Source organism: Myotis yumanensis, unplaced genomic scaffold (assembly GCF_028538775.1).
Source record: "Myotis yumanensis isolate MYYU_CA2020_CCGP unplaced genomic scaffold, mMyoYum1.0.hap1 SCAF_17, whole genome shotgun sequence".
In the NCBI taxonomy this organism is placed as follows: domain Eukaryota; kingdom Metazoa; phylum Chordata; class Mammalia; order Chiroptera; family Vespertilionidae; genus Myotis; species Myotis yumanensis.
The window spans coordinates 14,541,142-14,564,398 of record NW_027223768.1 but is presented as its reverse complement, the minus strand read 5'-3'; the positions used below and the strand labels follow the sequence as shown (position 1 = coordinate 14,564,398).

General features: G+C 56.1%; 1 protein-coding gene across 2 annotated transcripts in view; it reads right to left on the bottom strand.

The window, feature by feature from the left end:
• IL6R (interleukin 6 receptor) overlaps positions 1-21,435 on the bottom strand; it is a 45,449-nt gene extending 24,014 nt beyond the window's left edge. For both annotated transcript variants that reach the window (XM_070396926.1, XM_070396927.1), the window contains exons 1-6: positions 21,341-21,435; positions 5,352-5,600; positions 4,436-4,559; positions 2,009-2,190; positions 1,562-1,728; positions 942-1,083 (exon numbers count right to left, since the gene is read on the bottom strand). In XM_070396926.1, the coding sequence (XP_070253027.1) occupies positions 942-1,083; positions 1,562-1,728; positions 2,009-2,190; positions 4,436-4,559; positions 5,352-5,600; positions 21,341-21,425 (949 nt within the window). In that variant the 5' untranslated portion in view covers positions 21,426-21,435. The remainder of the gene's footprint in view (positions 1-941; positions 1,084-1,561; positions 1,729-2,008; positions 2,191-4,435; positions 4,560-5,351; positions 5,601-21,340) is intronic.
• Between the last annotated feature and the right edge of the window lie 1,822 nt (positions 21,436-23,257).

Sequence of the window (23,257 nt, the reverse complement as noted above, 5' to 3'; positions counted from 1 at the left end):
TTACTAAATAATACATTTCCAAAAATATTGAGTAACATTTAATAACATGGAAATGCTCACAATATTTTATATACTATATATATATAACATATAGAAAATACACACACACAGGAAAGACGTATACTAAAATGTTCTCACTGGGAAACCCCCAGTTCTCACTAAAATGTTTTCTCTAGCTGGGAAGATATACCATTGATAATTATTCTTCATATTTTTCTGGAATTTTTCATGTTCTATAACACACTTATTTCAATCATTCCTCAGAGGCAATTATTACTACCTTTATCATCTTTTTTGTTTTTATTTACTTATTTTTAAATATTTTTATTGATTTTTAGAGAGAGAGGAAGGGAGAGGGAGAGAGAGAAGCATCGATGTGAGAGCGGAACATCAACTGTCTGCGTCCTGCACGCCCCCTACAAAACCTGGACACGTGCCCTGACCTGTAATTGAACCAGCCACCTTCTGGTGCATGGGATGACGCCCAACCAACCGAGCCACACTGGCCAGGGCCTTTAACATCTTTTTTTTTTTTTTTTCTAAATAAGAAGCATTAGTAACCGTGGTAAGTTAAATATAGCTACAAATTCTTTGCGGCTCCCGCCATCAAGTTGTGAAATGATTTCCCCTCTTTGAGTCTGGGCTGGCCTCCTGGAAGGGACCAGGCTTCGGGGAAGAACCCAGGGCCCCAGCCACCTGCCGGCACCAACCGTCAGGCATGTGAGTGAGGCCCCCTAGGGTCCTGCAGGCCTGACGCAACCTCGTGTACTGTCTCAGGCAAGACCAACACGAGCGCTGCCTTGCTGACTCATTTCCAAAATCCTGAGCAGATAAATGGTTTGTTTTGCCCCGAGTTTGGGGGTGACCTGTTATATAGGAACAGGTAACTGATGATACAGCAGCAACGCTGAAACATCCCTTCCGTGCCCACCAGCACCTACCTGTCCAGGGGGTGCCCAAGACCTCCTGGCTCCACTCGCTCCACAGGCCGTGCCCAAACTCCTCCCGGGCGCGCAGCTGCACCACGTGCCTCATGCCACTCCAGGCGTCGCGGATGGTGCAGCGATACTGCAGCTCCTTGACCTGAGGGCAGAGGCACGTTACTCTCCACAGGGACACGATGCCCTTGGCTGCCCTGCCCTTCGGCCCTCCCTCTCTCGGGTCTAGGGGGCGACCCGGCTGGGCATAGCTTCTCCCAGGGCTGCCATCACCCCAGCAGCTCAGAAACACAGGTGCCCTCTGGGCCAACACAGGCAGAAGCTGGAAGTCACTGTCCCACCCGCGTGCACCGTGGAATCCTGCCGGCCACGCCCCGACATGCTCACAGCCCCGCTCGCCTCCCAGGTCACTCCCGCGCTCACCAATAGGCCTACACAGGGAGGTTTGCATTTCCCTTTCATAGGCGATGCCGCCATTTCAGAAAGGCTCAGAGACTCCTCCAGAGCCACACAGGTGGTGAGTGCGGAACAGGGCCCAGAACCCGCTGCTTTCTTCCTAGCAGCCTTTCTACTGCCCCTGAGTAGCCAGGAGCACTTTTCTATCCAGAAGTAAGAGAAGTTACCATGCAGGTGGTGAATGTCTTGGACCGTTCCGCCCGGTATCGCAGCTCGAACTGCAGCCTGTAGAAATATGAGTTCCAGGAGGGCGGGTCTCGCCAGGTGACGGTGAGCCAGTGGGGGTTTCGGTCCACGGCGCTGACCGTGATGTTGACGGGTGGGTCAGGTTGCACTGTGGGAAAAGGATGCTCTTGTGTAGCGGCAACCGTGGTGCCGAGGAAAGACACACACCCCCATCCCCGCCCGAGGCTGTGCAAACCCCCACAGCAGGACGCCACCCCGGCCCGAGCACTTCCCCCACTCCCCTGGTCAGCCACAGCCTGACCTTTTGTCAAGTGAAGCCCCAAAGGCTCAGCTCACCAAACCTTTACCCAGCCCCTCCCTGCCCCTCCGAGAAGCCCAAGAGGGAAACAGCTGGAAGGGACCGAGGAGGCCTGGGAGAGCTTACGTACGGATTCCGTAACCCTCAAACGTGTGGGGTCTGCTGGACTGGCCGCCAGCACTGTTGGCGACGCACAGGGACACAAGGTAGAAAGAGTTGTCTCCCTCGGGGACGGCCAGCTGGCAGGAGAACTTCTGGGACTCCCGGGAATACTGGCACGGCTCCTGGGAGTCTTCCGGGGGACCGTGCTGGCTGCCGACACAAAACAAGAGCCGCCCACTCTCAGATTCCGCAAGGACTCAGGACTGGGGGGGGGTGGGGGGGGGCGGGGGAAGGCGTGGCGACAGGGGCCGGGCTCTGCAGGCTGGCCTGGGGCTGAGTCCCGGCTCCACACATGGTAGTTCTTGCTACTATGAGTAAGTTATCTCCTCTGAGCCTTTGTTTGCTCATCTGAAAATGGGAAGATTAGCAGTACCTGCCTGGGGGGGGTTGGTTAGGGTTAATTGAAAAATGAGTGTAGCCCTGGCCAGTTTTGCTCAGTGGATAGAGCGTCGGCCTGAGGACTGAAGGGTCCCAGGTTCGATTCTGGTCAAGGGCACATGCCCAGGTTGTGGGCTCAATCCCCAGTGGGGGGCGTGCAGGAGGCAGCCGATCCATGATTCTCTCTCATCGTGGATGTTTCTATCTCTCACTCCCTCTCCCTTCCTCCCTGAAATCAATAAAAATATTTTTTTACAAAAATGAGTGTAAAACATCTAGCTGGGGCCCCTGGGTCAAAGGTGCTGAAGGGGGGTGCACTCTGCCAGGTCCTGTGCTCCTGGAAAGGCAGGGGAGGGCGGGGGGCAGCCAGGAGAAAGGCCATCCAGAAGCACACGGTGCCGGGGGCTCGAAGGCGGTGGGAGCGTTTCTGGCAGGTGAGCCCAGAAAGGAAGGCCGGTGACTGAGGATATTCGAGGTGAGTCAGACACCGGCCCACCTGGCCTGGGAGCCTGAGACTTCACCCACGTCTGACATGCGTGGGCATGTGAGGCCACGGCAGCCACTCGCCCCGCCGCGGGGGTGACGCACCACCCGCCAACCTCCTGTTACGGGTTTGAGCCCCAGGCCCAGAACCAACTTCTGGGAAGCCTGCCCCAACCTCCCCAGACTGAGTTAGAGCTTCCCTGACTCCCTTCTTCCCTCCCTCCATCCCACCCAGGCTTCCATCCCACCCAGCCCGGCCCACGGCTGATGCTGAACTCACCAAAAGGAACCCCGGTGGAACGAATGGGTGAGCAGCACAGCTGGGGAGGGCGTGGATGTGAGCACAAAGCAGGATACACAACCTCCGCCCAGGGGCCTGTTTCACCCCTAGGAGCCCCAGGGTCTGAGTCGGGCCTGAGTGGGTTCTGTGGTACCCAGGCTCTCAGAGTAGCTCCCTACCCCACTTCCTCACTGCAAGGCAGAGGCACCCGACTCAGCAGGAGGACAGAAGTGCCTGAGGCTGCTGACAGGAGGAGGAGGGTGTGAGCTAAAATCTCTCTCTCTCTCTCTCTCTCTCTCTCTCTCTCTCTCTCTCTCTTCTCTCAAAATGCCAGTAACAAACACACAGAGTATTCTAATAAACTTGCTAAGGCTGGTCTAGGCAGCTGACCCTGGACGCTGAATCACCCGGTTGAACTCACTGTTCAGATTTTTTGAGACCCTGGTGACTGACAGCCCAAACTCCAATAGGACACCTGGGCTAGGGGCCCTCGGCTCTGGATGGAGACAGACCGAACTGCAGGGGTTTGTTGGTTTTCAGCATCTCCCCCTCCTCTACATCCCTGCCACAACTCATCCCATCTCCTGGAGCGAAGGGGCCCCGGGCAGGTGTGACTTCCACCACCACCACCACCCCCTCCGGCTCCACTTCCCCGCTGTCACCACTTCCCCCCGTCACCACTTCCCCTCGTCCGCCCTTATCAAGGGAAGCGCTTGATAAGCTCACCAGGTCGGGACACCTGGACACAATCATGAGCGGCTTCCCTTCCCCTCCCAGCGCCATTAGCATCTTCAGAACAACGCCCAAACCTTAGCCTTGAATAAGGTCAGGCCGACTGGGTTGGGCTCCTAGCAGAGCTACCAGCAGGATGACCTTACCCAAGGAAATCGGTTTCTCGGGAAAGTCAGTTCCTCTATCTGTTACAGAGAAAAATCACACCCACTTCCCATGCCTGTTATGGTGGTTGACAGGACAGATATCCTGGCACAGTGGCCGGCAGGGGAGAGCACCGGAGTTTGTCTGTTTCCTCTCTCATTCCCTCCTCTTCATCCCAGAGGAATTACTTTCTAATATTTTCTGATGATAAAATTTTGGAATCACTGGCTGGCCAGTGCCACTTGGCTCCTTTGAGAGTCCCCCCCTCCCCCCTCCCCCCACTCCCCGCCCCCCACACCCTCCTACACCCTCCGCCACCTCCCAGGGCCTCAGGGAAGGATGAGCAGACATAAACACAGACCAGACCAGGATACTTACAACTTCCGCACCAACAACATGGCCCCGGTGCTCCGGGAGGGGGGGCTCTGAGGGCTCCACTCACAGATGACGTTGCTGATGGGGCTCTTCCGGAAGCAGGAGAGCTTGGGCTCCTCCGGGGGACCTGGAAGGCCAGCACACCGGGCAGAGGTGAGCTCTCCTCCCGCCCCTTCTCGGGGAGCCCCTGGCTTAGCCATCCTCACCTCCCCACCCCAGCTCTGGCGCCGGCTGGGACCCAAACAGCCGCATACACAATAGTGGCAAAGGGAGACGCCCAGGGCTGCCCTGTCTAAAGGGGAGAGAGAACAATCCCCAACACGGCGGCTTTGGGGTCACACAGGCCTGCTCTTCTCAGTTTCCTCCTCTGAGATTAAATGATCTAAGTAACAGCAACACTGCTTTCCCGCACGGGGTCGCGGGGACACAGGGAGCCGGTGCCTCGGCACAGGGCCTGGCGCTCGGGGCAGCTGGCTCCAGCGCGTCTTTATCGAGACGAGACGTGAGGGAGCTGAGAACCTGCTGATTCTCAAACTAAAGCTGGTTGGTCTGAGAGTGTCCAACATCCTATGTCCATGTGTGCGCACACCCACACTTCCTCTCCATGTCATCTTCGCACAGACTCTGAGGGGCGGTGATAACATGAATTTACTTTACCAAAGAGGAGACTGAGGAGCAGAGACCTTGAGCTGCAAAGGAGGAAGCACACCCAGGCCCCCTGGCTCCCACCTCTGGCCCCAACTGCACATCAAGGCCAGCGGGACGGGGTCCCCACCAGCCAGGTGCACCCACCCAGTGGGAATTCCCGCCGGTCTCGCTGGCAGACGTCGGCGGGCCTGTCCCCAGGATCCATGGGCCAAGGAAAAAGCTGCTGCACAGGGAACCGTCCCGTCCCGAGATCTCTGCGGACACAACTCACCCTCCACCAGCAGGCGCAGGGTCCCAGCCGGGAGGCCGTCCCGGTAGCACGAATAGTTCCCGGAGTCGTTGAGCTGCACGGACCTCAGGAGCAGCCTCCTCCCCCAGCCAGCCCACCTGTCGTGGCTCGAGACCGTGGCCGGGTTCCCGAGCACCCAGTGAACCGTGGCATTGCCTCCCGGTTTCCCGCCGGGGCAGGTCAGGGTGACGTTGGCGCCGGGCCTGCTGGTCAGCACACCGCTCTCCACCTCTGGGGAGAGAGAGGACACGCAGTGAGTCCACGGCAAACGGAGCAACTTCATTCCTGATTTGGGGAAGCCCCGCGAGGCTTCAATACTAAACATTTCCCAAGTCCACCCCGTGGCCCGGGCCTCCGCCTGGGTGATGGCAACAGCCTCCCCGTGGCCCCGGCCCCAGCCTTGGCCCTCGCCACCCAGCGGCCCAGGGGAGCCCTCGGAGCCTCGATCCGGCCTCCCCACTCTTTTGCTTAGAAAACCCTTGGAGGCCCTGCCACTGTTCACGGCCTAGTGTCCAAAATTAAAGGAACAAGTAAATTTCTTTTTAGTACAGATTCTATATTCGTACTCTAAGATATAAATTAGTCCAGCCACCTTGGACTCATTTTTGTTGTTGTTGTTAATCCTCACCCGAGGATATTTTTCCCATTGATTTCTAGAGAGAGTGGAAGGGAGGGAGGGAGGGAGGGAGAGAGAAAAACATCGATGGGAAAGAGACACATCAATGTGTTGCCTCCCACAGGCTCCCCGACCAGCCCTACGGGACCGGAGCACACCTGCAGCCCAAACACGTGCCTTGACCTGGAGTCAAACTCGAAACCCTTTGGTGTGTGGGCCGACACTCTATCACTGAGCCACACCAGCCAGAGCCCACCTTGGACTAATCTATTAACCCATCTCTTAAATGAGTCCAAGGAGCTGAGGGCACTGGGGCCGGGAAAGATAGCCAGTTTCACAGGAAGCACACTTAGTCCTTCAAACCAAATGTCCAACCCCTCATTAGCAAGCGGCAGCGATACATCTGGCCCAAGATTTTGTAGGGCCCAGCAGCTGCCTGAGCATCCGACCTCTCACCCCCCATCCCTGCTCTGGCGCCTGGAGGAGGAGCACCAGTCTCTCTCAGACCTGCAGAGCCTTCTCGCTTGGGAGAGAGTTTTAACCTCACACCTGGCAGACTATCCCTCCTCCCACCCCATCCGAGGGGGCTGTCAGCACGGAGGGCCTAAGGCTCAGTGACTCCCAGAGGTTGACAATCCCAAAGCCAGGGCTGGTCGTGCAGACCGACCATTGGCCACAGCCCAGGGACCAGGGACATGGGCATCAAAGGGACAGAGATGGCGTCTCCCGGGGCTGGGCCCTGCCTGGTGACACAGGCTGCCTTCCAGCTGCCTTCTCACGTCACCACTGGGAGCCAGAGCCTCTGCCCCGAGGCTGCAGGAACAAGTAGCGCAATCACTGTCCCTGAGCACCCGCTCCACCTCTGCACCCTCCAGCCTCCCCCCACACAGTGTAACCTTCTGGCGTTCGTCTCCCTTCGTCTCCCTTACTTTTTTTTAAAATCCTCACCCGAGGACATTTTCCCCTTGGTTTTCAGACAGAGAGGAAGGGAAGTGGGAGGGGAAGAAACATCGACATGAGAAAGAGGTATGGACGGGTTGCTTACGGCACACACACCCTGACCTGGGCCGGAGATCGAACCTGCAACCGAGGTCCATTTGATTCCTTGTCTGGGAATCAAACCCGAGACCCTTGGGTCAGTGGGCTGACACTCTACCCGCTGAGCCCAACTGGCCAGGGCATCCCTCCCTGACTTTGAAAAATAGATTCACTACTCATGCCATGTATTTTTATCGTTCATTGTGTTTCTGGGATTTATTTACATGTAGCTCCAGTGTGTGTATTTTCACCGCTGTGCAATATTCCATTGTGCAGCCCTAACCGGTTTGGCTCAGTGGATAGGGCGTCAGCCTGCGGACTCAAGGGTCCCAGGTTCGATTCCAGTCAAGGGCATGTACCTGGGTTACGGGCATATCCCCAATAGGGGGTGTGCAGGAGGCAGCTGATGGATGTTTCTCTCTCATCGATGTTTCTAACTCTCTATCCCTCTCCCTTCCTCTCTGTAAAAAATCAATAAAATATATTTTTTTTAAATGCCATTGTGCGGCTCCAGTAGATCATCTCCCATTGAGGGAGGTTTGAGTCATATCTCAAAGAGTGTGGCCATCAACTTTCTCACATGTGGCTTTTGGTGCATTTTCCCGAGTTTCCCCGAGTAGAATCGCTGGTCCTAGTGTGTGTGTGTCACATGTGTCCTTTCCCTTCATAGCGGAATACACAGTCCAATGGATTCAAGTCCGGAAAGCGCCCGGTGGAGACACAGCTTGCCACTTGCGGTTCACATACTGATTTCCACCTGTGCCTGAATGCGGTTACGTTTAGAAGACACAGCGGCGCTTCTGATCACTCTATTGGTATTTTCACTTTTCCATTTTCCACTTGATAAAGCAGCTGTAAGGAGTAAACCCCACAGGGACACTGAGCTCATGCACGAATTAGCACCTCTGCAGGAGCAGAGATGGAGCCGCTCCTGTCTGCTGGCGGGTGGCCCCGCGGTGGGGTGCGTGCAACATCCCTCCACCAGCGGGTGAGCAGACATCAGAACCCACAGGCAGCCGGGAGCACCGATACAAAGCACGGGGCAGGTTGCATGAAGGCCCAAGTAGGCGCCGAGGACCACAGGCGGCTCATCCTTTCACTGGCACTTTTCACATGGCACGGTCCCGGACTATACCCAGCTCCCCACCCCCAACCATAACTACGAGACCGTGAGCTCCGGCTTGCACTCATCAGAGAGTTCAGTGGGTGCTTAATAAATGCTTGTTCATGTAGGGCACCTACGTGGTCTCCACCTGGACAGGGCCTCCACATGAAAAACAGCTGACACATTGCCCTGGCCGGTTTGGCTCAGTGGATAGAGCGTCAGCCTGCAGACCGAAGGGTCCCGGGTTCGATTCCGGTCAAGGGCACGTGCCTGGGTTGCAGGCTCGGTCCAACATGCAGGAGGCAGCCAATCAATGATTCCCTCTCATCATGGATGTTTCTATCTCTCTCTTGCTCTCCCTTCCTCTCTGAAATCAATAAAACTATATTTAAAAGGAAAAAAAAAACAGCTGACACAGTGGTCTAGAGGGGCCCCCTCTGGTGGTACAAGGGACAGGCCCTCCACGGGGACCAAACCAGCCTGCCCCAACGAGGAGACGCCGGGGAAAGCACTCCCTGTGAGTGCAGAGCCCACGGGAGCTCTTTCCTGCGCCTGCTTTGCCAGTTCCAGGAAACGTGTGTCCCTGCTCACTTCCCTTACCCAGTCCCGATGGAAGCTCTTGCCATGTTTGGTGACCCTCTGAACAATAGCAGGGGCTGTTCTGTTCCTGCGCCCGCGGACAATGGCCAAACTATTTGGGCAACTCGGAGCAATAGCAAATAAAAAGCCTATTTTTCTCTTCCACAAAAGCAGAGCTGCGGGAGAAACATAATGGCCACTTCCTCTGCCAGGGAACTTGAGTAACAGTGTTCTTTAAAACTGAGTCACTTTTTTTTTTTTTTTAATGGGCGATGATTAATTATAAACCAGCCATTGGCAAGTGTCGCCTGTCCCGGCCCTTCTTCCTAATAGATCTCTTCTAGAGCCTGAGCAGCCCCGTGCTAACTCAGCTTTTTGAAGCACTGGATACAGGATGGTCACAAAAACTTGGAGGAAAGACCACAAGGAGACAAACGTGCCAATGTCAGAGTGGGCAGCGCTGCCACCTCCCCACCCGCCCACTCACCCCTCTGTCCCCGACCCCACCTGACCTCTGAGTCAGACCCCTGACTGCGGGTGGCCGCGTCACGGCGTCACGTGGGAGCCCACGGGCGTTTCTGGGAGGAGGAGGGAGGGGTGTTCACAGAATGCCCTCCTGGTACCTCTGCCCACCTCTCCAAAGGATGAGACCAGAAGGTTTCTTTCTTTTCATCTTTCTGTAGTTTTTGAATTTTCTATAAGTTGTTTGTATTACTCTTAATATATATATATATATATATATATATTTTTTTTTTTTTTTTTAAGTTACATAGCCAGGTCTGTCCAAGTTATTCTGTCTAGGGTGGAGGGCAGGGACGGAGGTGGGACACAGCACGATGGTCACCAGGGAACAGGGGTGGGTGAGGGTGGATTTTTCTGAGCACCTTCCGGGCCAGAAAGAAGTCACCTCCCCCCCTCCCCCCCTCCAACCCTCCTTGCAGCTTCACTGCTTCTGGCCTGATCCCCTGGGGGACATAAGGTCACCATTCCTCCCATCTGCCGCTGTTTGTTCCCTGGAATCTGCCAGAGCCCCCCCAAAATAGGCCCTACTAACAGAGAAGAGACCCAGCGGGAAACAGGCGAGGAGCGTGCTCCCGAGAGCACCCCTTCCCGCTCCTCACACGTGCGCCCCAGCCTCGCTCACACTCCCAGCCTGGGCAGCAGGGGCGCGGCAGGGAGCGGCTGGCCCTGCGCAGCCCGACATTTAGCAGAGAGCACACAGTTTAGCGTTCGTGCTACAGCAGTTAAGTTGCTCGGTCATTTAAGGCCAGGGTTGCAAGCCTGTGCCTGTCTCAAGGATTCACGATTTTTTGTACATTCATCATGTGTGTACAAGGCCCAAAACTCCCAATCCCAGGAGACAGAACTGACAGTTACTGAACATGTACTAGGCACCGACACACCTCTCCTCCTTTTCCATGTCATGGTCTCGCTTAACCTACACAGAACTCCATGGAGAACTTAAAAAACGACCTATACTACAGGCCACCCCGAGATACATGCTCCCGACATACTGAGGGGGTCATGAGGGTGAAATCATTCAAAAGGGGTGGGGAGGGGAGCTATCAGGACCCAGGGAAGGGAGATCTGAGCTGGGCCTTGAGAAGCGCGTGCGAGTTGGAGAAACAGAGCCACAGGGAACGGCATTCAACGAAGAGGGAACAGCAGAGAGAAGTGAGACCCAGGGAGGGCAGGTGCCTGGTGTTTTCCACAGGATAATACTCTCCACCGGGGACAGTCTCCTCTGGGTTTGTTATTTAATATAAAGCACGTCTCTGAATGCGGGAGGCAGACGGGCAGAGAGGAAACCGCCCTGTGTGGTCAGAAGACCCGGGTTCTATTCCCGTCTGGCCAATGACGGGCAGCCCTGGTCTGGTCAATGACGGGCAGCCCTGGGCGCGTCACGGCCGCCGCACAGCCCCACTCACCTTCGCCTTCTCCGTGAGACTATGATCCGAGCCTCCCTGCTGCCCCCATTCACCGTGGTCGGCAAACGGCGGCTCGCGAGTCACATGCGGCTCTTTGGCCCCTTGAGTGTGGCTCTTCCTAAGCCTGAGGAGTACCCTAATTAAGTTAATAATAATGTACCTACCTATATAGTTTAAGTTTAAAAAACTTGGCTCTCAAAAGAAATCTGAATCGTTGTACTGTGGATATTTGGCTCTGTTGACCAATGAGTTTGCCGACCACGCTAGCATCTCACCACGCCGAGCGTTCGCTCTCAGAGGGCAGGAAGCGTGTGTGTGTCTGTGTAGCTCAGACAACAGCCCTGCCTGCAGACACATGATCGGTCTATGGATTTATTACTCTAATAGCGGATGACTTTTGGAGAGGAGTGACAGCCAGGTCACCCACGGCCCTCGGACACAGGCTCCTCCTCTCCCTGGAGAGCGGGGAGAGAGGCGTTCCCACACCCTCCCTGGCCTCCCATTCTCTGAGGGGAGGAGAGGTTAGGTCCTCGTCACCCCTGGCAACCTATCCCACACCCCAGCCTGGAGCCACATAACCCCACTCCCTGCGACACCTCTCCAGGGTGGGGGGTGGGGGGGCCAGCCCTGCGAGTGTGGGTCCTCATTCCGGACCTAAGTGAGGTTGCTGTTTTCCTACTTTTCCCCTCTCCAGGGTGACGTGCGAAGTTTTCTCCCAACTAGAGAAAAACACACGCACACACAGAGCCGTATTTCTCAACTCGCACAGCTTGTGGCTGCTCCCGACAGCAACAACAAGCTCAGCTCCCCGGCCCAATTATGTAAGCAGCGAAGCAGCTGCCAGCGCACCGCGGGGACACAGGCTTAGCTTAGCACACGCCTGCTGATCCCACTGCCCTGGTCTGAGCGGAGACACAGGGCCCGCCGGCCAGGCCCCCAGCCTCTCCGGTTGCAGGGACACAGGACGGCAGATGAGGTCACAGGGAATGAAAGGTCCTGTCTCGGCGACAAGGGGGGCGGCTGTTGAGAATCTCCGGGAAACGAGTGCAGAGTTTGGTCCCACGGGGCCTGGGGCCTCGGACAAGTTCCCGGGGTTCACCCCCTGGCCCTGCCTCCCCATCCAAGGGCTGACACCAACCTCCTGGCTTTCGATGTAATGATAACCTTAACTATCATTACCACTCGCGAGCACTGATTCCCAGTGCCCAGGCTTCCCCTGAGAGCTCCCACCCCGTACAACAGCCCTGCTGCCCAGGGAGGCTTGGCCCCACGCCACCGAGGAGTCCAGGAAGTTGGGAGGTGTTACGGAACTGGCCCACATTCACACCTAGAGAGGGAGGGAGTCTGCATGGGCTGCAGGCGAGTCTGGCCCCAGCCCCTCTCTCTCTGGGGGCCAGGTGTCGCCCTAGGCTCCACCCTCAGCTCCCCTTTCTGGGCTGCCCACCACCCTCCATATATCTCTCCCCGTCTTCCAATTTCCTCTCTTCTACCCTGCCTGCTCTTCTCACGCCTGTCCACCCTCCACAGAGGCCTGGGGAAGGGAGTCTGGGCTGAGGGTATGTGGGAAGGGGTGGGGGGTTGCGGGGGAAGGAGCCTAGCCCTGCCATCTGAGTAGTACCTGGAGGGGTCTCTTACCGGGAGCCAGGGGCCTGGCTCCCTTGACCGTTCTCCCCCTACCCTACCTTCAGCAGCAACACTCAAAGGACTAGTAAGTTTCAAAGTGCCCCCACCTCTGCCTCTCCCCAGCTCACCCATTCACTTCCCCCCAAATCCCCCGAATGCCTTCCTCCGCCTTGAGGGAGAGGCCAGCCCTCAGGGTCTAACTCAGCTCCCGGCCCCACGCCTGCCTTCCGCAGCCCCTCTCCTCTCCTCAGATCGCTGCTCCTGCTGGCAGCCCGGCCGCTCCTCTCCCTCTGGCGTGTTTGTGCTTCTGTGCCTGCTTGTATTTGCCTTGTAGCTGGTGGTGTCAGTATTTACCCTGGCAGCCTCTCCTCCCCTCCCACACCACGGCCTCTGTACCACTGGGAGGGGCGGGGAGCCGTGGAGGCTCTCTGCACCCATAAAAAGGTGATGCTGGCTGCTGACTCGGAGACCAGCGGGTGACCCACTCTCCGGAGAAAACACTGACTCCCTCTCCAGCAACATCGGAGATCAGCAGCTGGCTCCGGCCCAGGAGGTCGGGCCTGGATCACCTCGCAGAGATTATAAACTCATTAGAGGAAAAGTTATCTGAGGAGGGCAAACAACCCAACCCCGGCACCCCACCAAGCCCCAGGAAGCACATGGAGAAATGGAGACATCAAACAGGACGGAGCAGGGCGTGAAGAGGGGCACGGAGGGCCTGGCCGGGCGGCTCCGCTGGTTGAACATTGTCCTGTGCACCAAAGGTTGTGGGTCCGATTCCCCCGTCAGGGTACATGCCCAGGTTGCAGGTTTGATCCCCAGTCAGGTGCATACAGGAGGCAACTGATTAATGTTTCTCGCTCACATCAATGTTTCTCTCTCCCCCCCCCCTTCCTCTCTCTCAAAAACCAATAAAAATAAAAAGAAGAGCACAGGTGCCTACACATGGACACACACAGGACTTGGGTCCAGAGAGGGGCTGAATCACAGAGTGCGTGCGGAGCGAAGGGTCACTGTTCTAAGGCTGTAAGGGGCCTTAAGGGTGATTAGAGGCCCTGGCTGGATGGTTCAGTAATTTAGAGCATCATCCGGATACGCCAAGGTTTTGGGCTCAATCCCTGGTCAGGGCCCATACAACCGACTCAACAGAGAAATGGGGCCGAGCCTCCCTAAGTAAATGAAACAACAAATCAATGTTTCTCTCTCTCTCACTCTCTCTCTCCCCCCTTCCTCTCTCTCTAAAAATCAATCAATAAAAATATATAAGGAAGTCCTTTAAAAAAAAAAAAAAAAAGGATGATTCAGGTCAACCTGCCCATTTTTAAAGATGAGGAGAACCAGGGCCCAGTCACGCAGCCAGTGTGTCCTGTAGCGGGGACTGGAACCCGGGGCCCTGGGACTCAGTCCTGTTTGCCCCGGGGTCCATGACCTTCACAGGAGAAGGGCACAAAGGGGCCGGTCTTCCCATCTCTGAATTTGGCCTCGGAGTCTACCCAAGAGCCTGACCCACATGAGGGTTTTTATGTTTGTGGAGGGGGTTAGGGGGAGAGGAAGGAAGGGCCCCGATCTATGTCCCACATCCCATCCCAACCACGTCCACCACCTTCTCCCACCCCTTTGGATGTGAGGAAGCAAAGCTAGAGACTTAAGAAGCCACCAAGCGGAGGTGCGGGAGGGAGTGGGGGGAGTGGAGCACAGGGGAGGCTCTGGGCTGGTCCCATTCAGTTCCTGGGTGTGCTCAGTGACAACTCAGCAGGCCGTCAGAGCTGTGCTGAGTGCGCCCCTCTCTATGTATGTGACACTGCAGTACGCGTTTTACAAAGGACCGAAACACACACACACACACACACACACACACACACACACGCAGTCTCAACACTGCCTGAGCTCAAGCCTATGTCCCCCTCCACACCCCCATGTGCCATGAGCTCTGTACAAGCTTCACCTTGAAGGAAACAGTTCAGGATGGAAGCTGTGAACCCCAGATTCTGGCTTTCCTGTGGGTTTATAATGTGCTTTAAAGATGGGTAGAGCTAATTCCCCTCTCAGTTCTCTGCTTTTTCAGAACTGTCCTTGCTATCCTTGCTTATTTACTTTCCCATTTGAACTTTAGAATCAGCGTGCCTGTTGGGCCCTGACCGGTGTGGCTCCATGGTTAGACGGTTGGCCTTCACATCAAAGGGTCTCGGGTTCGATTCCTGGTCCAGGACATGTACCTGGGTTGCAGGTTCGATCCCCACTCAGGTCAGGGCAAGTGTGGGAGGCAACCCATCGGTGTTTCTCTCTTCCTCTCTATTCATATTCATATTCTCTCTCTCTCTCTCCCCCTCCCTCCCCTCTTCCTTCCTATCTCAGAACATGGTAGGCCTGTGCAGGAAATTATAAAGCTATTGCAATTAAAACAGTGAGCAACTAGCACATGAAGAGTCAGACAATACTATGGAAGATACTAGAAAATTTAGAATTAATAGTAACCACCCTAGCCAGCTTGGCTCAGTGAATAGAGCGTCGGCCCACGGACTGAAGGGTCCTGAGTTCGATTCCAATGGAATGCATGTACCTCGGATGCAGGCTCGATCCCTGGCACCGGTTGGGGCCCATGCAACCACTCGATGTGTCTCTCACATTGATGTTTCTCTCTCTGTCTCTCCCCTCCCTTCCACTCTCTCTAAAAAAAAAAATCAACGGAAAAATATTCTCAGGTGAGGATTAACAAACAAACAAAAAAGAACAGTAACCAAAAACAGCCAACTGAGCCACACCAGCCAGGGCGCTCCCTGCTCTCTGCTCCACGGTCCTCACTGGGTTTCCAGGGCAACAACGCTCCTGATTTTCCTCACATCGCTGGGCTCACCTTCTCAGTCTGCTCCTCCTCTTCCAGCCTGAGGAGGTTGGGGTGCCCCAGGGCCCAGCCCAGGGGCCTCTTCTCTCCTCCATTACCTCAGCCGCTTGCCCTAGATTACCTCAGCCGTTCTCATAGGCCACCAGGGGTGACTCCCAAATCCATGCCTCAGGCTCAGTCCTCATTCCCAAACTCCAGACTCCTGTATCCAACTCCTCAGCATCTTCTGGTTCTCTTTGTTCTCTTCTTTCTTTTAAATATATTTGTATTGATTTCAGAGAGGAAGGGAGAGGGAGAGAATCATTGATCGGCTGCCTCCTGCACGCCCCACACTGGGGACCAAGCCCGCAACCTGGGCATGTGCCCTGACTGGGAATCAAACCGTGACCTCCTGGTTCATAAGTCAAAGCTCAACCACTGAGCCACACCAGCCGGGCAGTCCTGGTTTTCTGATAGACACCTCAGCTACGACATGCACAAAACTGACCCCTGATCTTTCCCTCCGACAATCCCTGCTGGTCCTACAGCTTCCCCCAAGTATGCAATGGCTCTAACACCCTCTCACACGGGGGAGGTTCTCACATAGGTGGCTGTGAAGAGCAAATGAGATCACGGAGGCAAAGAGCCTAGCTTAGTTCCGTGTATACAGCTGGCACTCAATATGGTAACAGACAGTCACCATCGTGTAGAGACGGGTATAGGGAGGGCAGACCTAGGATGCTTTTCGGGAAAGGAAGTTGGGAGGTGGAGGGGAAGGAGAGCAGGTGCTAGGAGACCTCCTGGGTGAGGGCCTCAGGGGCACACCCCCAAGGCCAGTGGTCGGCAAACTCATTAGTCAACAGAGCCAATATCAACAGTACAACGATTGAAATTTCTTTTGAGAGCCAAATTTTTTAAACTTAAACTAGATAGGTACATTGTTATTCACTTAATTAGGGTACTCCTAAGGCTTAGGAAGAGCCACACTCAAGGGGCCAAAGAGACGCATGTAGTTCACAAGCCGCAGTTTGCAGACCACGGGACTGGATTATTCTATGAGATCTATCCCAAATCTCTTCCCCCATTGTGAAGTCTCCCATGTTGCTCCTAGGGAGGAACAAGGCGTCCTACATTAGATCACAGCTGGGGGGTGGCAGCAAGAGACCATCGAAGTTAATCAGTTATCAAGTACAGGCCGACCGACAAAAGGCTGTGCACACTCCTGAGGCGTGCTGGAACAGAGAGCTAACTTTCAGGTGGCTATCTTCACGTTCATCTAAAGAAAATAGCCAGGCGCCACCAACCCCCAGGCACCTCTGTTGCAAGAACGTTCCGGACCGCTGCCCGCTGCCAATCCGAAGGAGCCAACCCTTCTCCCGGTGGACTCTGCACCCATCTCAGAACCGGCCCCGCTCCCCCTCCCCCACCCTCTTGATCGATAGCCAGTGTACATTCTTTCAACACAGCTCCATCTTTCTCTTTTCCCCCACAGACACGATGTCCGAAAGCGCCGGGGACGCAGGCCGGCAGACACCGCTCCATCCAGCCCGGCGGCTGTGGTTTAGACTCCGTGCCCGGGACGCGGCCCTTTCCTGGCTAGCATTTGGCTCAATAAACACTTCCTTTCAGAAAAGCTTCTGGCCGTGAAAGTGCTTTGTGTGAGAGGAGTATAATCCCTAAACACGTTTACATTTCCTTCAGGCCTGCATTCAAATATCATGTTCTCGGTAAGAACACCCCCGGCCGCCCCTGGAAAAGATCAGTTCAACATGCCCCGTCCCCAACAGAAGCACCGTTCCTACCTCTCTCCCCTGCGTTATCCTTCCTCCTTCGCATCAGTCACAATCACACTACACATTTAATTTACATCCCCACTCAAATGAAGCTCCGACGAGCCAGGGATGTCTGTCTGTTTTGCTCACAGCTGGGTATCTCTAGCTCTTAGAATTGTGCCTGGGACGCAAGAGGAGCTGAAACTATTTTTTTTTCAAATGAATGAACTATTAGCTACACTTATGTAAGCACTTGCCCCACACCAGGGACTTTTTTTATACAATCTAGCTCATTTTCATCTTCATAGCCACCCTGAAAGGTAGGGTAGTTATTTATGTTTTCTAGATGAGGACAGTGAGTCTCTGAGCGGTAAGATCACTCACCCACGCTCAACATCATCATTTCTACCGGGCAGGGCTGGGTAGAGAGATCTGTCTGGCTCCAAAGCCTTAGCCATTACCTGTACCAAGATGAGCTGTGTTCAGGTGGAGGATCAAAGAAGGACCAGAGAGGGATAAAGGAAGAAGCAAGAGAAAATCTCTGGAAGTTCTATTGGACCAGTACTGTCCAGTAGAACTTGGTGCGGTAATAGAAATTCTATCTATCCTGACCAATGCGGAGGCCACTGGTCACATGGGCTATTGAGCGCCTGAAATGTGGCGAATACAACTAAGGAACTACACTTTTCATTTGACTTCATTTTAATTAATTAATTTTTTTTTAATCTTCATCCAAGGATATTTTTCCATTGCTTTTTAGGGAGAGTGGAAGAGAGAGGGAAAAGCAGAGAGAAGCACTGATGTGAGAGAAAACACATGAATTGGTTGCCTCCTGCACGAGCCCCAATCACGGCCCGGGTGGGGAGGAGCCTGCAACCAAGGTGCATGCCTTTGACTGGAATTGAACCCAGGACCCTTTGGTCCACAGGCCGACGCTCTATCCGCTAAGCCAGTGATGGCGAACCTTTTGAGCTCAGCGTGTCAGCATTTTGCAAAACCCTAACTTAACTCTGGTGCTGTGTCACATACAGAAATTTTTTGATCTTTGCAACCATAGTAAAACAAAGATTTATATTTTTGATATTTATTTTATATATTTAAATGCCATTTAACAAAGAAAAATCAACCCAAAAAATGAGTTCGCGTGTCACCTCTGACACGCGTGTCAAAGGTTCGCCATCACTGCGCTAAGCCAAACCGTCCAGGGCTGCATTAATTTAAATTTATAGAGCCACGCTTAGTAAGCAGCCACCGTATTAGAGAGCCGAGCTGTAGCCTTTAGGACTGGCTGGGGAAAAGCCCGGATTTGTGACAAGAATGCTCTCACTCACAGGGTTGGTGGCCTGCAGGCCGGGGGAGACGGGGAGACGGGAGGGGTGCATATTTACACGGAGAGAACCCAGGCCACTCTGTGTAATCCTCCCAAACAGCCTGAGAGGGAGGGTTTGTTTACCCCGCCCCAGGATGAGGTCACAGTCAGGGGCCATATGCCTGCTTCTTGGGGCCTTGGTCCCCCGGCAGGAGCTTCCTCTACGCCAGTGGTTCTCAACCTTCCTCATGCCGCGACCCTTTAATACAGTTTCTCATGTTGTGGTGACCCCCAACCATAAAACTATTTTCGTTGCTACTTCATAACTGTAATTTTGCTACTGTTATGAATCCTCATGTAAATATCTGATATGCAGGATGTATTTTCATTACAAATTGAACATAATTAAAGCATAGTGATTAATCACAAAAACAATATGTAATTATATATGTGTTTTCCAATGGTCTTAGGCGACTCCTGTGAAAGGGTCGTTCGACCCCCCCCCCAACGGGGTCGCGACCCACAGGTTGAGAACCACTGCTCTACGCACTGTCTTTGGGGAGTTGGTGCTGAGCAGGACGCTCGGAGAGCTGGGCTTCCTCAGTCCCTTTCAGGGATTTACACCTGACCCTGTTCAAGCCCCGTAAGTGTGGCGTCTGGGGGGCTGACCGCACACAGCCCCTCCTTCCGCGGACTCAATACCTGTTTGTTGCAATGAAAAAACAAGGTCGGAGCCAATCAGGAAAAGATCTCTGGCAACTGGAAGCCCACTGCCGGGGGGGGGGGGCTTCGTTCCGTTCCTCCACCACACCGTTTGCCAGTCCTCCCCAAACTTGCCAATCCCAAGGGATTTTTGTTAAAAAGGGCATTTCCCAAGACTCGCTCCCTGTCATTTCTCTTGGGTAAATCTGGAGCCAAGAACGAGCATTTTTGTCAAGCCCTACCCCCACCCTTCACCCCCCCCCCCCCCCCCCACACACACACACACAATTCTGACGCAACTAGACCCAGAACCACCCTTTTGAGAAATACTCATACGGCTAGGGTAAAGCTAGGAAAGCGGGTAGACACTTGGGGCCGGAAGAAATGACCATAAAGGGAAGTGCAGAAGTTGAGACAGGACTTGGAGCGACAAAGGTGTATGTTTTGGGTGCGAGGGCCCTGCGGAAGGCCAAAGGAGAACCCGAGTGCCCTGTGTCCAGGCCTTCCACCCCCAACAGCTCAGTCCAGCGAGTCCAGCCCCGAGAAGGCAGGTCCACCCGAGCTCCAGGACATGCGGCAGCTGCTAATCCCAAGGGAAACAGGCTTCTGGCCATTGGGAGCCCACAGCCCCCGGAGCCAGTGGGTTTCCCCTCCAAACCCATTCCAGCCACTGCTACACCTCGGCCCCTCACTTCTCCAAAGCGAGACACCTCAGTCATTTGCTCCAGACTTCCTGTACACGGTCTTTATTTTTACTCTCAAGCCTGTGGGCTGAGCCTGTGTGGGTGTGGGAGGGGAGCTGGGTATTTTCTATATCTCTGTATTTTCCTTCTGAACTGGGAGGGCTTTCACTTCCTCTCCAAACTCTCAGTTCTGCCTTGAATTCACAGGCTGCCCAGGCCTTGAGACCACCGTGCCGGTCCTCCTGAGCACCAGGGAAATGGAGAACTGATGGGCACCTGGCTGCCTTCACTGTACCTCGCGCGCTGGGTGATCACTTAGGAGTGAAAGGAAGCCTTCGCTGCAGCTGTAACCCCCCTGGGCAGGTGCCCTGGCTGTGGGGTGAGGAGGCAGGGGAGGCTTGCTCCCTCCCGACCGCTGCCTCAACCCTGCCTCGTACCCCTCTGACACCAGGGTGGGCAAGCCCAGGCCCCCACTTCCCTGCCTTGGCCTCTTCTGCTCCAGCGCTCAGCCAGCCAGGGCTGACTCTCAATCTGCCCCCAACCACCCCTCCCGCCAGCTCCTCCTGCTGGGCTAGTTCTACAAGTGGGAATCTTGGGGATCTGCCACACTGGAGCTCAGGGACATGGGGGGGGGGGGGCGGGGGGGGCTCCACCCAAAGGGCCTGGCAACTTCCCATCTCATCCTCTCTGAACCTCAGTCTCCTCTTTGGAACAAAGTGTCCTGAGATCCAGTGGAGGATTCGAAAACGCGCCTGAAGCACAGGAGGCCTCGATCAACAGTGCCCGTTCTCTAGGTAGGCATGAGTTGTAAGCGTGTGCTGAGAAAAGGGATCCTTTCATTTCGCACCTCCCAGCACAAGGAACACAGCTATGCAGAAAGCAGAGAGCTGCAGGCGCAGTGGTCTCCAGCCCGGGGCATTATCTCCCCGCAGGAGACAGCAGCTGCCCCAGGGTTTTCCGCCATGTCTTCAAAGAAGCCCCAGACCCGAAAATAAACCTCTGGAGAAGCAGTTACCCAGCTGGACGAGAGAGACTAGGCATGCAGCTGGGCACGCTGCCAGGGGCAGATTACAGGCAACAGGAGCAAAAGTGCCCCCTGCCCCCTGCCCTCACTCCTCCCCCGCCTCTGGAAGTGGAGTCCGGGGTGCGCCAGCCCCCAAGACGTCCCAATTGCTCCCACTGAGGTGGAAATCCCAGGGTGGACACAGCTTGCAGAGAGCTGGTGTCTGCTGAAGCCTGAGCACGCATCCAGGAGGTCGTGACTCAGCGCCCAGGAGGGCAGTCCCTACACAGGCAGGACACTGTCATCCACACATCCAGCCGGGGCACTGAGGGGGGAGCCAGGCCAGGTGCGCCCCCAAAGCTGAGGGTAGAGGGGCGCCTTCGGCGGGAGCCCCACCGGCTGGGGTACCTGCCCTCAGAGTCACCCGGGACGCAGTGGTGTAAAGCCTCAGGGGAACACTGGGGGGAGACCCGAGAACCGGGGTTCTGAGAACACACCAAGCCCTGCGCGCGGGCGGCACGGCGCTTCCCGGCCACAGCGCCGTCACCCGGAGCGCGCAGCTCCGAAGGCGCAGGGCGCAGCGGGGGCACAGGAGCCGCCGCCCGCGACGGAACAGCTGGGAGTCCGCACCTCGTGCCCGCGGGGACCTAAACCAGCCACGGAAGAGGGCAGCCATCACCCCGCCTTTCCTCCCTCCGGCCGGCCCCCCACCACCACCCCCACCTGCGGCGACCACAGCGGTTTCCCCCATCCGCCAGCTGGCCCGGCACTCCAGGTGCGCGCACGCCTTACCCAGCGCGGAGCAGCGCCCCGGGGCCGCCGCAGCCCCCGGCGCGGCCAGCAGGGCGGTGAGCAGCGCGCAGCGGACGGCCAGCATGCTTCCTCCTCTCTAGCAGCACATCGCCATGGTCCCGAAGAGGCCGCGGGCGGGCGGGCGGGCGGGCGGGACCGGGAGGGCGGGGCGGGGCGGGGGGCGGGGGGCGGGCGGGCTCAGGCCCGGCGAGCGGTCCGCGTCCCCGAGCGGCCGGCTCGGGACACTCTCGGCGCGTCCTGGAGCCCCACGCGGCGCCGGGCTGGGCTCCGGCCGGCCGCGCTCCGCTCCGGGTCCGTGCGACTTCCCGCGTGCACGTGACTCAGAGCCGCTGACAGTCCTGGCAACGCAGGAAAACATTTGAGGAACTCGCGCCGGGCGTCCCGGGGCCGCCCCAGGGCGCTGTTACGAAAGCCCGAGCGGGTGGCGCAACCGCCCGCGACCCGGCTGACCGCAGGCTTCCTGCCCGGGCGCCACACCTGAGCCGCGGGCCGGGGGACCCCGAGCCCCGCGGGGCGCGCGCGACCGGCGCCCCTCCTTCCGGTCCTACGGACTTGGCCACCACTCGCCGGTTTTGATTTTTGGTTTCGGGAACGGGACTGTGCTGTGAAAGGCGCACCTGGGGGCCGCGGAGGACGGAGGTGCCTCCCTCCCCCCGTTCCTGTGAAGCTGTGGTCCAGCCCGGCTGCTTGGGACTCACCTGGAGCAGTGGTTCTCAACCTTCTTCCTGCCGCGACCCTTTAGTACAGTTCCTCATGTTGTGGTGACCCCCAACCATAAAATTATTTTCGTTGCTACTTCATAACTGTGATTTTGCTACTGTAAACAATATGTAATTGCATATGTGTTTTCCGATGGTCTTAGGCAACCCCTGTGAAAGGGTCGTTCGACCCCCAAAGGGGTCGCGACCCACAGGTTGAGAACCGCTGAGGGATAACCCTAAAACCACCCCCAGAGATTCTGATTTAATGGATCTGGCCGCAGCCCCCCGCAGAGGAGGCTCCGGAGGCAGGGAGAGACCTCGCTCCACCCAGGCCCCCACCTACTGTGACTGCTCCTCAGAGTGTCTTGGGTTTTCTTTCAGCATCTGTCGGAAAGAAGTTGTTTTTGCAGGGTATGCTCAGGAGATGGCAGGGGTACACCGGACCCAGGGTCTGGGTCACAGGGGCTCAGTGGGTGCCAGAACCTGCTTATCCACCCTCCTGAGGTGAGAAGTAGAGCAAGACGTTTGGAAAGGGCCCACGAAGGTTGCCCAAGGTCCTGAAGCCGCGAGGGTGGCCTCAGAGCTCACTGTGAAGGGAAAGAAAAGTGCTGAGATGAGGTCTAGTCTGAGAAGCTTCTGGACCAGCAACTGCTCATTACAATGGGCTTATCCACTTGGACTCCAGGCTGACCCGACCCAGGACCAAGGTTCCTGGGGCAGCTGGAATGGGCATGGCCTGGAGGGGCCCCCAGGTGGATAGGACCTGGCAAGGAGGAACAGAGCTCCTCCCTGGCCGGCGTGGCTCAGGGGTTGAGCATTGACCAATGAACCAGGAGGTCAGGGTTCAATTCCCGGTCAGGGCACATGCCCGGGTTTCGGGCTCGATCTCCAGTATGGAGCGTGCAGGAGGCAGCCGAACAATGATTCTCTCTCATCATGGGTGTGTCTATCTCTCTCTCCCTCCCTCTCCCTCTCTGAAATCAATAAAAATATATTTTTTTAAAAGGAAGGGACAGCCCTAACCGGTTTGGCTCAGTGGATAGAGCGTCGGCCTGCGGAGTCAAGGGTCCCAGGTTCGATTCCAGTCAAGGGCATGTACCTTGGTTGCAGGCACATCCCCAGTGGGGGGTGTGCAGGAGGCAGCTGATCGATGTTTCTCTCTCATCGATGTTTCTAGCTCTCTGTCCCTCTCCCT